Source organism: Gossypium raimondii, chromosome 12 (genome assembly GCF_025698545.1).
Source record: "Gossypium raimondii isolate GPD5lz chromosome 12, ASM2569854v1, whole genome shotgun sequence".
In the NCBI taxonomy this organism is placed as follows: domain Eukaryota; kingdom Viridiplantae; phylum Streptophyta; class Magnoliopsida; order Malvales; family Malvaceae; genus Gossypium; species Gossypium raimondii.
In genome coordinates, this window is record NC_068576.1 from 39066692 (window position 1) to 39081795 (window position 15104).

A 15104-nucleotide genomic window follows, 5' to 3' on the forward strand; every position below is an offset into this window, starting at 1 on the left:
TTTAATTGATTTATGGTTTTTTAGGGGTTTGGTAGAGGTTGTAAATTAGAGTTTTTGGCATAAAGATGATAGCATGAGATGAATCAATTTTCGGCCTTCCTCGCACCTGTTTTTAGATGATGCTTGTGAATTCCGAGTTGAATCAAGAAACCCATTTTATTCGATCATAACTTAAGAAATTCATCTAACCTGAACTTGAAATTGAGTTTTTGGTACATGAAATGATGTAAACGAAAGAAGTGGTTTCATTTGATAAATTTAAAATCACAAGCTCAAATGATTTGAAAATGAGAAAATAAAATGATTTGGAAATGAGAATGTAAAATGAGTTGATATGATAAATTGATTAAATCTAAAAACTGGAACTTAGATGATTTAAAAAAAACTATGTCCCTAAATTTAAAAACCTGAATAACTTGGGCTTTAAAATAACATAAACCCAAAATAATTTCAAAATGAAAATAACCTTAAAACCTGAGAATGATATGATGTTGAAATAGAAAGGGTAGGTGTATGAAGTAGCCAAGTCTGAGGATGTAGAAAAAGCAAAGCTAAGCTGTAAAAGCAAGGTATGTAGGCATCATTTGGAAGTTGAAAGCTCAAGTCATGTCGAGTAATAATGTGTTGTCATGTTATGTCTCGGCCTAACTTCACCCTATTTTAATTTCTCCAAGGCTACACAACACAACTGCAACCTTTTCTAGGAATCTTTAAAATCCTTAGCAAATAAATAAAAGCATATTCTGTACATTTCTTATCAATAATAATAAAAAAACCAAACCAAACTGTTGTATTTCGTAATCATATATATAGACAAAATATGATTCAATAAAAAAGGGGCACATATGCATGGAGAAAAGCACTTTGGGGAGTTAGTGGGTGGTCGTTGTTGTTGGTTTTAAAATTAATAATACTGAAACCAAAATAAGATGGAAAGTAAATTATTTACGAAAACAAGTTAATTATTATAAATCGTAAAAAATAGTATCGTTAATTTATCACTAATATTATTTATAAAAATGATATTTAAATTCCAAAAGGAGTGTAGCAAAACAAGGGATCGGCACCCCTTTTTCACATTCCATTTTTATTTTATATTTCTTTAAAATAAATTATATATTTGTTAGTTTTATATTTTTATTTTTTAGTTTTTATAGTTTTATTTTATTTAATAAAAAGCTACGTTCTTTTAACTTCATAAATTTATATACTTTTTAATATTTTATAATTATAAATTTTGAATATTTAAAATAATGACCAAATTGATAAATTTTTGTAAAATTGACATAAAAACATTAGGGCAAATTACCTAAGTAGTCATTCAAATTTTTTAACGAGTTCTGTTTTGGTCATCGAAATTTTTAATATTTATAAAAAATGGTTGAATTTTTATTTATTAATAATTTATAATTATAAGTTTTGAATATTTAGAATAATGACCGAGTTTATAATGTGTAAATGCTAAGGACGAAATGTATTGGTTTTTAGAAATAGAATGTGTAAAATATTAGGAGCTAAATTTATTATTATTCCAATCAAAAGAAAACCACGACGACTTTCTATTTGGCGACCAAATATAATTTGACGGTGGAATGATTAGAATTGAGAATTCACTTAATAGGAGTGACAAAATAAAACAAAAAAGAATTTTGGTAACCAAAATAAAAACTATGACCATGGTTGTTTACCTAAAATTTTTATATCAATTTCTTATTAGCCTCATATCAATAAAAAAAAAAATTAAACCAAGCTGTTTTATTTCGTGATCATATATATAGACAAAATATGATTCAATAGGAGAGGGGCACATATGCATGGAGAAAGGTACTTTGGGGGAGTTAGTGGGTGGTTGTTGTTTTGGGCACCTTACCCCCCGAAATCATGGACCAGGGTTCACTGCATATGCCTAGTGGCTACGCCATAACCGACCAAGGTTCTAGCATCACTACTGAGCAAAGGAGGATTGGGGCACGACGGGTAGAATAATCGGTCCGGTTTAGTCAGTTTAGTTAAAAAAACTTTTGCGTATCCTATTTGAGTTGTTTTAGAGATAATTCTTTATGGATCCTTGGTGGAGACTATTGAGAATGTCAAAATATGACCACTCGGTATGCACATGGCAACAAACCTGACCAACCATATAAACAGATTTACCTTCCGTTTTGTTGGCTAGGTGAAACTATTAAACAAGGGTAGTTCCGTATGTGTAATTATGTAGTTATTTTATCAACTACACCGACTTTTAATAATAAAAGTAATCCGCATATGCTATTGCTTAAAACATTAGATTCCTCAGTAAACGTCTCACATTATGTAGGAATTTAAGCTGTGTTTTTCAGTTTTCCATCTCTGAACCAACAGGTTCTCGATAACCATGCATGCTCCACTCACAAAAGGGATTATTTATAATTTATGTTTCATAAATTAATTTCTTAGGGTTAAATTAAAAACATTGATTGGTGACCAATAAAAAGTGAATAAAATATGTTATGGGAAGAACATGGGGTACTGCATGGGGGGAGGGCTTATCTGCAAACTCCACCACCACCACCACCACCAATACCTGTATGTACATTGGTCGGTTTCCTCCTTCAAAACTCCATTAAAATAATTTAAAGTTGCTCATGTTTTTCTTTAATACTTTTTTTCCCACTATCTGTTTTATATAATACACTGCTCTCTCTCTCTCTATATATAGATTCATTCAGCCTTTCAGATCCACCATGCAAACAAGTTGCTCTAGAGTTCTTGAAGTAACTAAAAAAATTTGAGCTGTTTTTTTTTTTTTTTGGGGACTAAACTTTTTGGTTTAAAAATGGAGTATTCTTGTGTGTCTCTACTTACATTTTGCATGTCTTTGCTTTGCTTCTTGATTTCAACCCAAGGTAGATGGCATCATCATCATCACCATACCAAACACAAGCATCATTCTCACCATGATACAATGCCTGAAATTTCAGCACCCCCTGAGCCTTCCATTGCACTTGCACCCGAGCCCTCCGGTCCACCTGACGACGAAAACTCCGGTGGTTCTACCGAAGTGTTCGACGTAAGGAAATTCGGGGCGATAGGCGACGGTGTAACCGACGACACAAATGCATTCAAGATGGCATGGGACACTGCTTGTCAAGTTAATTCATCATCAACCATCTATGTTCCCAATGGTTTTTCATTCATGATTCAGTCCACGATTTTTACAGGTCCTTGTCAAGGTGGATTAGTTTTTCAGGTATTGAACATTGTACTTGTTTTGTTCTTATTGTCAGAGTCTCTTTTTTAAAAGGATTTTGATGATGGGGTACATGTTGTGAAGATTGATGGTACACTTATGCCACCTGATGGACCCGAGGAATGGCCAAAGAATAACAGCAAGCGACAGTGGTTGGTCTTTTACAGGGTTAATCAAATGTCTCTTCAAGGTGGTGGTGCCATTGATGGTAGAGGTCAAAAATGGTGGGATCTCCCTTGCAAGCCCCACAAGGTTTGTTTTTTATACAAAACCCTTAACCCTAAATTTTAGATTCAGTTTTTAACTTATTCGGCACTTAAGTTTATTAATCATCTTTTGAAATTCGACTGCGCAGGGAATAAATGCAACAACTTTGCCTGGACCATGTGATAGCCCCGTCGTAAGTTGTCACACTTTAAATTATTTTAGGTTCATTTTTCTCGGTCTTTTAATCCTATTGAGTCTCCATTAAATTTAAAGTATAGTCAAGTTAGACTGGTAAAAGTATTACGGAGGCATTTGTACTAAAAGTTAAATAGCATTTTCCATTTCTGGACAAATTTATCCCTTTAGTTAAATCAAAGAGCAAACTGATCCATCTATTTAAAATTTCATCCATTTCTACCGTTAAAAAATTAGTCTTTGTACGTCGACATGAGGTACATGTGACATGCCATATGTAACTATTTGGTTATTTCGTCAGTCATGCCATTTTTTAACAGTAAAAATGGATGAAAATAATAACTTGGACCAATTTGTTCTTTAATTTAATTCAAGGGGCTGACCTTCATAAATTTTCTTTTAAGCCTTCTAAAAATATGTAAAGTTTATGGTAAATTTCCATTTTAACTCTCTAAAAATAATAAAATTATAAGTTAATACAAATAAAAAATTTATAATTTAACTTTGGTGTCTGTACGCTGACGTGGTTATAAAATTTATGATGCAGGCTATAAGGTTTTTCATGAGCTCCAATTTGACAGTCCAAGGACTTAAAGTTAAGGATAGTCCCCAATTCCATTTCAGATTCGATGGTTGCCAAAATGTGCATGTTGAATCACTTCATATTACAGCTCCAGCCCTTAGTCCCAACACTGATGGCATCCACATTGCCAACACAAATGGTGTTCAAATATATAATTCAGTTATCTCTAATGGTATATTTGCTCAATGATCCCCATATATAAAATTCAATCCCTAAACTCTTGTTTCCCTAAATCTTAAAATGATCTTTGCTTTTCTCAGGTGATGATTGTGTATCGATTGGATCGGGATGTTACGATGTCGATATTCGGAACCTTACTTGTGGACCAGGTCATGGAATCAGTATCGGAAGTTTAGGTAACCACAACTCTAAAGCTTGTGTACACAATGTCACGGTTCGAGACTCGGTGATTAAGGTATCGGATAATGGTGTTAGGATCAAGACATGGCAAGGTGGGTCCGGGGCGGTTTCGGGTATAATGTTTGGCAACATTCATATGATAAGTGTTAGGAATCCGATTATAATCGATCAATTCTATTGCCTTACTAAAGATTGCTTGAACCAGACGTCCGCCGTTTATGTGTCGGACATACTCTATGAAGGGATCAAAGGGACGTACGATACCCGAAGCCCACCGATGCATTTTGGGTGCAGTGATTCGGTTCCTTGTACGAACATTACGTTGTCGGATATCGAGCTACTTCCAGCTCAAGGAGATATAGTATTGGACCCATTTTGTTGGAATGCTTATGGGGAGTTGGAAACACTAACGATACCACCTGTTTATTGCTTGCGAGAGGGTGTTCCTCGATCTATATTGGATAATAAGGATATGGATCATTGCTGATGATTTAGAAACCCTTCATTTTAATGTATATTAGCTTCATTACATACATATATTATATATATGTTAATATAATTATAAGAGATGTCATGGATTGTGTTTCTAATTAATAATTATATGATATTACTATATGGATTATCGGTCCATATTAATCTCCATTTCTAGTTTGCATTCTTGCAAACTTATACATACATACATACTTACTTACATGTTATGGTTTGAGGGTTTTCATGCATGTTCTGGAAGCTGTGTCATGCATGGAAATTTGACAATGAGAACTTCAAGGTTGGTGGTGCATTAAAAAGAAAGAGAAAAAAAAATCAGAATTGAATATGTAAATAAATTGGTTAGATCATTGGTTCTCAGTTTAATTTGTCCGATCAATTTCTCTAGATTAAATAAAAAATTCAAAAAAATTAGAAAAATAAAGAAAATTGGTTCAACGAGTTTTCTAGCTTGCTTCAACTATTAAATAAATTTTTTTGTATTTTTCAAGTTCATTTTATTATTTATGTTTAGGGTTCGTGGTTACTACTTCCAATAATGTCGTCTTTAAGATTTGAACATGCATGTTCTTCTTAGGACTACAATTTACCTTACTACTATATCCAACACTTATTGATTGCATTGTCATGTTAAATAAATGACTCTTAATATTCTTAATTATTACCATACAACATGTATCGTCATATTAATTATGCTTAACGATATTAATTTAAACCTAGTTATGTTAATTAATTAATTAAAAATTAAAGCTTAGGGTTTGATATATTAGAGTTAAGGGTTAGAGGTTAAATTTAAAGATAAAGAATTTAGAGATAATGATTTAAGTTTTAAGGTTTAAACTTTAGGGTTGAAATTAACCTTTAAGTTTTAAGATCAAGTTTAGAATTAAAATTTTTGAGTTAAAGTGTTTATTAATATATTATGTTAACATTCTTAAAAAATGAAGTGAAAAAGTTTTGGGTAAACTACATCTAAGGATTAAATTGTTAATTAGTTTACATTTTGGTCTCTCAACTTTAAAAAGTTATAAATTGATCACTGAACTATCTGAAAGGTTTCATTTAAGCCATTGAACTATTGAAAAGTTTTTTTTAATTTAAGTCATTGGGCAATTAAGTTTTTTTTTTAAAAGTCCGCTAGCGAGTTTCAAGTGATGATTTGATGATCGGACAATAAATTATTACCCATCGATGAGTAGAACGGTATCTTAGATCCAAGTTGATCTAACAGCTAGTGTCGGAGATTTGAGAAGAAAGCTGCTTAGATTTTAGTTCGCAAATTCTCAACATTCAAAGTTGTTTCACGAAAAAAATTGAACCATATATATAGAAGAGAAGGGAATGAAAGCTTTCAATTGGTGCAAGCGGTGCAAACAGAGAATGCCATACAACAACGGCTTTTACAGCCTAGTGACTTAAATGAAAATTTTTGAATAGTTTAATAATCATTTTGTAACCCTTTGAAATTGAGTGACTAAAATATAAATTTATTAATAGTTTAGTGGTATGGGGTGTAATTTATCCAAAAAATTAATATTATCCTAATCAATGCTAATCAAAGTTTAAAAAACTCTAATTTTGCCTATTATCCGAATTAGAAATACAAGAATATTCCACTATCCACTTGTTCATGCGTCTTAAAACCAGGACAAAAAAGCTTTGGTAAACAAAACAAAATCAAACTGCAAAAGTCAGTGTAGTAGACGAGATGAATCCAAATACAATATTATACTAAACCCTATAATTAGAGAATAATCAGTAGTGCAAGTGGATAAACTTCAACAACCCTAAATTTGTCACACACACACATATATATTCTTTTTGTTTTGGGTTAATATAGAAAGCTAAGCTAGCATGGGTATTAAAAAGTGGAGAGACAAGGGTGTCCATGGCTTACAGCACGCGCAGCAGCAGCTACTGTAATCATAAATAAGGAACCCAGTAGAGAGTATATATATAGACTGTTGACTCCCCTTTAAGTGCTCTGTAAAAGTGGGGGGGGGGGGTCGGTGCATGGCCTCTATCCTCAATGTCTCACCTTTCTTTTTTATTTTCTAAGAATATACACATTTGAAGTATACCTTTAGTTTTACACTCCCCTCATCATAGTTTGGGCGGCCAAGCTCAGCCAAGCTGAGGAGTAGCTATTCCGGGGACTTAATAACGGTCACATTAGGTCTCATTATCTCGTTTCATCTAAAATGATTCAAGGCACATCATAGTGTCACTCTATTTAAGCTCATGACACAAAGCTACTTGCCTCTAAACAATAAACAATAATAACCTGACACGTGAAGCCTTGGAATAAGGATCCGGGCCTAAGGATAGGGGACAAGCAACTTATACCTTTTCTTTTCTCAACTTACCCTCAACATCATCATCTTCTCCTCTCTTTCCACTCCAGCCACATTATTTGGTAACGCTATGCTTTGTCCAAAATAGGATGGACCGCTCATCTTCACTACCTATTCATCCTTGTATCAACATTGTTGAATTCATTATTATACTATAGTTAACATGCTATGCTCCATCACTTGTCCAGCTTGGCTTCAATTTAATTTTTATTAATTATTTTTAATATTTTTAAAGACATATTAATATTTAAGTATAATTCTTTTTAAAAAATTATTTTAAAATAACACATCATTACATTTTAACCTTTTTAATTATTTTATATATAGATAAAATGATAATTTTATATAGTAAGCGGGATGAGGTGGGGCAAGCAAGTACTATAACCACACCATAGCCACTATTCAAAAACAAAGATCCCATCCCACATCAACTTTTTTTTTTTAAAAAAATCACTCCATTCAACATGGATCGATTAGAAATCCATCAAACAATTCAAATTTTGTGATCGATTCGAATTTTAGACTTATTAAATACATAATTTAAGAGTGTTTTGCTTCTTATTAAAAATAGTGAAGTATTGGACCAAGTTCCAATCTTAAAATCATATTGTTGGGAGAACTTTACCTAAATATCATTTCAACCCGAACAATATCTTGCTCAAACCATAAATGGATGAAAACACCTGTTATTACAAAAAGAAAAGGTAAAAAGTGTCACAGCTAAGTACCATACCACTACCTTATAGGCCGGATCACATTGTTTGGTGTGAAAAGCATAGTCTAATAATGTAATCGTTGATTCTTCAAAACTTTATCACTTTAAGGTACTTTTCTATTAATTCGAATTCAGAACTTTCTATGTATAAGAATTCACTTCATAACTATGGATTTCAAACTCAGGACAAATTTTAGAGGGAGAAAATCTTAAAACAATAATAAAGTATAGGGGAGAATGGGTAGGCAAGTGGGTTTTTTTTCTTCCAATAATTACAATGGAGGGATTATGGCATGCAAGGAAGGCTGCTTAAAGCTAACCCCCCCAATAACAAACCTTAAGACAATGGAATCTGTCAAACTCCACTATAAGGCACTAACTATGTCTGCTGACATGTTTTTTTTCATGATATAATAGGTCAAAATTTTTTACTAGTCCTTGTACTTTTACAGCATTTGAGATTTAATCCATCTACTAAAAGAACTAAAAATTACATTTCCTACTTTTTTTAGTTCAAAAACCATAGTCTAATCTTTAAAACCATGGTAATTTTCTTAAAAGAGTACATTCTTAAGTCATGTCATATAAAAGTAGTTTAATCAACATATGAAGCTAGTAAATTTTACGGAAAATATAAGGGATATCAATGATTGGATTATGATTTTAGATAACAATAAGATTTTTTAACTTAATTTATACTTAAATTTTCAGCAGTTTTATTAACCATAGCCTAAATTAATAAAATATGGAACAATGGTTAATATCTTTTCCTAACATCTTAATAAGGAGTTTAAATTATGTTGTTGTAATTTTTTCTCTTATTTTTTTTTGGCATTATCATAGTATTGTTTATATCCATTTTATGATCCATGAAAATAATTTTTTTCAGGGTTCATGGTTGCCTCTCTCAACAATATCGTATTTAGGGCTTGAATGTGAGTTCTCTCTTTGAGAATGCAATGTGTCTAGCCTATTTTTCTGGGTATAACTAAATTAAGTATCTTTCATGCTCGTTTTATAGTCTATGAATAAATTTTTCGAGATTAATGACTACCCCTTCTAACAATATCCTCTCAGATTTAAACCCGAATTCTCTCTCTAAAAATGCAATATATCTTACCACTACATCTAATATAGTCTTTCTCTATTTGTGGCTTGACTTTGTATCAAAAAGAATATATACTAATTGGCAAATTTCAAGCATATTGTACTACTACCGTTAGCCTCTCCGGCGCATAAGCATGGAAAGCAGAGCCTAAGGATGAGGGTTCACGTTTCATATTAAGTATATGTTAATAGACTCATTATGTTTTTCAAAAGATTGGTATCTATATATATACATATTTATATTCGACGCATTAAAATATAAGATAATTTAAAAATAGTTATATTAAATACATGATTTTATACCAAAGTTACTTTGAATATGATATGTCATACGAGTAAACATAATCATAAAAGTTGATTTGGAATTTATTTGGTCGGGTTGGTAAGTCTACTTTTTGTATTTTGGGCCACCTAAACAAATTTCGTCAACCCAAAGCATAAAATTTATTTATTACTAAGGGTTTCGATAGACAGGGTGTTTACTTGTGGTTAGTGTAAAAATAACGATGACGGTGAAATTAAATACTATAGCGACACTGTAACGTGAGAGAAAAAATAAGTCAAACGAACCGCACCGTCCATCCAAACCCACACTAAAACTTATTCATGAATCGGGTGTTCAAACTGGTTTGATAGCTCTATAGACTTGACTTAGGTTTAGTAAAAAAAAAATTATTCTCAAGTGAGCCACAATTTTAATATAATTATAAAAGTATATAAATATCAATATGAAATTTTATATTTTTAAGAATCGAATGACTCAAGAATGAGTTCTGATTCGAGCCTGGAAAAACATAGAATTGGGTTGCAGTCCAGCCTAGCATATACATACATCTACTGAGCATTCTCTCACGTACCTTATAAACCAAATACTATCGCATCATATTTTTATACAGTACTTAATAGGGGTAAGCCAAAAAATCCATCGAAAATAAGCTTGAATTGAAGTATTTGGATGGTATATGGAATGTCAGTTCAAAAATCGCGATTACTTAAAATCGAATTGAATTTTATTTTTTATTTAATATATAATTAATTTTAATTTTTATGATACGAAAATAAATATTTTATATTTAAAATAGTGAAAATAATTTAAAAATTCTTGAAAAATTCTTGGTTTTTAGAAATATTTATGAAAAAAAGACCTTGAAATTTTGCCAAATCTTATTCAAAACCATAAAACAAAGATTATTTTAACAAAATAAGTGTAAAAAAATGGAAAAATCGAGAACCGAGAACCGAACCGATATCACCCCTAATACTTAAATTACCTATAACTATCCCTAAAATCCTATAATGAAAGATATTACTTGCTTAAGCACATTCAAACACATATCCTTCAGGTTATTACAACTAGGGATGGCAACAGAGCGAGGCGGGTTTTTGCTTGCCCCAGCCTAAAGCTTGATCAATCCTCCCTGATCTCAACTATTAAGAATAAAGAACCCATCCCAAACTAGAACCCAAAATTTAATAGGAGGCCTGGCTCCATCCCGTCTCGTCCCGACCTGATCCGAATTTAATTTAAATTTTTTTTATTTTGAAACAAATAAGATTAATTTTTTTAATTTTAGACTTAAAACGTAATATATTTATTTATTGAAAGCAAAAACTAAATATATGTATATATATTAGAGGACATTTTTGTAAATATCCTAGGTTAGGGCTAGGCAGTTTTACCTCAAACCTGACCCCGACTAGACTCGATTATTTTTTTAATTTCACTTGACTTGACCCACCTCGAACCCAATTTTCAAAAAAAAAAAAATCTGACCCTAACAAGTTGAGTTGGGTCGAAACCCATCGGATTCAAATATTTTTATCATCGCTAATTGCAACAACAATAGTGCCAGCTAAATTAAAACTCAATTCACATTAATTTTTAATTAAAAAAAATTTATTTTTAAGCATGTAAGCCTTGTTTTATTTATTAATAATAAATATAGATTTATACATTATCAATTTATTAAACATAATTTTATATAAACAAATATTGCGGAGAATAATTAGGGTTTTTATATCTATAATACGAAAAAATTAATTACGAAAATAAAGTGGAGAGAAATTATTTTATAAAAATGGGTCATTTTAAATAGCAAAAATGATGTGGTCTTACAACAACACCTATAAAAATATTATTTTAATTTCGAAAGGGTTGTGGCCAAATAAGAGGCCACACTCCTTTTCACATGCACATTTACTTTTCTTTTATATATATATATATATTATAGTTTTTAGTTTTATATTTATATTTTACAGTTTTATAATTTTATTTTATTTAATAAAGCAAGTCAAGTAAGCTTTGACCCGAAATTAATATTTTAAAAAAGAAATTCAATTAATAAAATGCATATATAAATAATTCCCAAACTTTTCAAAATTGAAAATCACGTGTCTCTCATCAGTATTTTCAAAAAGTCAATGTGAAACATATGACCAAACATGGCTAAAGTCCTACCTACCGAAGCTAATTTTGTAATATAAAAAAAATTGAAAATTTTGATTAGATTCAAATTGAGTATTGTGATGACTCGTTTGATAGTTCGAGTAGTTAGAACTCAAATTTACTTCAATAATTAATGAATTAAATTCGAGTTTTATTTTTCGAGTCAAATAACATACGAGTATCAATGCCTTATTTACAGACATACTGTAATAAGAAACAAATTAGAAAGACATAATAATTTATTTGACCCTCCAATTTAATTATAATAATAAATTAGTTTTTTCATCCATTTAATTTTTCGTCTTTTTTAGCCTTTAAATTTGTATTTTTATTAAATCACCCAAAACGAACGGAAAAATTAACGTCAATTAACTTTGTTGATGTGCCATCCACGTGACAATTCACGTGTATGCCGCCAACAAAGTAAAAAAGCGTTAACTTTTCTATTCATTTTTAGGTAATTAGACAAAAAACACAAATTTAAGGGTGAAAAAATGAAAAATTAAATGTAAAACTAAAATGATTTTTTATATAAATGATGGGAATTAATAGTAGGATTTTTTTTTGAATAATCTTATTATAGATTCTGATCATATTTTTTTTACACAATGCTTAAAACTACTTATAGCTTCTCCTCAACCCATAAATAGGAGGATAATGTACTTCAGCGTACTCGAACCTACATCCTCCTGTATTGACAACACTACTCATACTAATTGAGCTACGACTCAATTAACAATTAATTGATTTTAGGCATTCAAGAAGACAAAATTACTTGTTTATAAAAATAGAACCAACGAATTAAAAAATATAATTTTTAATGGGTTTAGATTATTTAAGATTAAGTATGATGTGCCATATTAATCTCAGATGTAATAAACTTAATCCCACTTGATTAGATCTAGGCCCACCCTTTATTAAATTTATTTACTTTATTTTAATTTATATAATTTTTTATAATTTTATTAATAAATCTAAAATGATAACATGTTTAGTGATGAGATTAGCATAGACATTGTTGTCAATACAGGAGGGCATGGGTTCGAATGCGTTGAAGCGCATTATTTTCCTATTTATGGATTGTGGAAAGGCTATGGGTAGTTCTAGGCTTTGTGTAAAAAAAACATAAAAATAAATATGATCAGAACCTATAATGAGATTGTTCAAAAAAATATTAATTTATTTATATTTAAAAATCTAATAAAAGAAAAAAAATGCGTAATGTTAGTAAAAGATATATAATTATCAAAGATTGAATAAAAAAGATTATGTATATTCTAAAAAATAATATTGGCATGCCTAAAGAGTTTAGATTAACCGATTACGAATATGAGTGAATTTGAGTAAAAATTAAGATGCATTTTTATTTGCTTGAACTTAAACAATTATGTATGATATTGATACAATGCATAATTATCCGACCTAATTCATGAATATACTAATTGGATATCATGAAAAGTTCTCATATTGAGGAACTAAAAACTATAATTAAAGGAATGAGGAACTTTCTATCTATCTATACTAAGGGTGAAGCTAGAAATTTTTTTAGGGGTGGAATTAAATTACATATTTTTACGATAGTAAAAATACAATTTCACCATTTTAATAGCCTATATCTTTATAATTTTTAAAAGATTATGTCGAAACCACTTTTTTAATAAAAGAAAAGTTTAGTTGTCGACTTAAAAACGAAAATTGGAGTCGCCTCCGATATTTTATTAAGGTGTGATCGGATCACCTTGAAAATAATTTTAGGTCTACGAATTTTTAGAAAATAAGTTCGGGAGTCGGTTACGCACGAGGAAGGGTTAGCACCCTCGTATCGCCCAAAATTGGTACCGAATCGATTGTTTAATGTCTTAGTGTCAAAAATTCGAAAAGAATTTGAAATACGATCCTTTTAACTTGAATAAATTGAATTGAATAATAAGACACTCTTATTTTAAAGAAATAAAATGTCACACCTAGTGAGTTAGGGCGCAACATTTTTAATCTTCAAAATTAAGTTTATCTTTTTAAAACCCATGCATTTTGAGAAGGATATTTGGTTATTTGGGTCGAACGAAAAATCAAAACCCAGTAAGTTAGGGTTCAATTTCTCGAAATTCCTAAACGCCAAATATTGTCTTTTTTATTTTTTGAAAAAAATCCTCATCTCGAGAAAACAACATGTCATATCCAATGCGTTAGGACACAACATATCGAATTTTCGAGAATGAGTTTTTTTATTTATGTTTTAATTAAAAAGGATACTCGGTTTCTTAGATTCAACGAGGAAGATTGAAATCCAGTAAGTTAGGACACAATCTTTTCGAGGATCCCAAATTCCGGGTGTTGTGTTATTTTTGAAAAACTTTTTGAATAAAAATGCTCTTGATACTTGAGTGATATTAAACGTAATCTTTTAAACAAATAAAAACAATGGAATAATAACGTACAACGCGAGGCGATAATTCGTAAACCACAATATATGTTAATGAACACAAATAATCCATAAATACCAATAAACAAATACCATACACATAAAGGCAATAATCTCACATCACATGTAAATATCAACATTAGTATTTAAAAGCTAATAATAATAATAAAACTAAGAAACAAGCAAATTAACACAAACACCAACCCAATGTACAAGATTTGAAATAACCAAAAACATTACAGAAAGGAAATTGTAAACCAATAAAGTGTAGGTATAAAATTTTAAAATAAATAATATGTAAGAAAATTTAAAATAGATAAAAATAGAGTTAAAAATATATATATATATTATGTGAAACAAAAATATCTAAATAAATCTTAAAGTAAATATTACAAATGAGGAAAATCCAAATAAGTAATATATAAATTTATATATATATGTTAATCTAAATAAATAATACGTACTACGATAATACATGTAAAAAGTTGAAATGGGTGAAATATAATAAAGTAGGTTTTAAAAAGAAATAAATTATATATATGAGAATAAGTAAAAATATAATAAAATGGAATTAATAATATATCATAAATGGTATATAAATAATATTAAATTTACATAAAAATATATAGAATAATACATAATAAATTTGAAGAATGATACATGAAAACTTAAAATAATTATATGATAAATTTAAAATAATAATATGTGATAAATTTAAACAACATTCATAAGGGATTTAAAATAATATTAAGCACAAATATAAAAATAAGGTTAGATTTAAAAATTAAATATATCAAAAAATAATGAAATATAAATACTTAAATAAATTTAAAAAAAGAGCAAATTAAATCAAGCTAATAAGGATTAAATTGGTTTTAAAACAAAATCAGAAAGAAAAAAGCGAAAATAAAATAAAATTGAAGGACAAAAATGCAGTGCGCGAATAACATGGGGGACTAATTGAGAAATATTCCCCATCCTCCCAAAACGCAGCTCT

At 29.9% G+C, this 15104-nt stretch overlaps 1 protein-coding gene across 1 annotated transcript; it reads left to right on the forward strand.

Moving 5' to 3' along the window:
* The first annotated feature begins 2771 nt into the window (after positions 1-2771).
* LOC105764030 (polygalacturonase At1g48100) lies at positions 2772-5089 on the forward strand. Its single transcript, XM_012582479.2, has 5 exons — positions 2772-3229; positions 3314-3481; positions 3585-3629; positions 4179-4386; positions 4475-5089. The coding sequence occupies exons 1-5, from the start codon at positions 2816-2818 to the stop codon at positions 5059-5061; spliced, it is 1422 nt and encodes a 473-aa protein (XP_012437933.1). The 5' UTR covers positions 2772-2815; the 3' UTR covers positions 5062-5089.
* The last annotated feature ends 10015 nt before the right edge of the window (positions 5090-15104 follow it).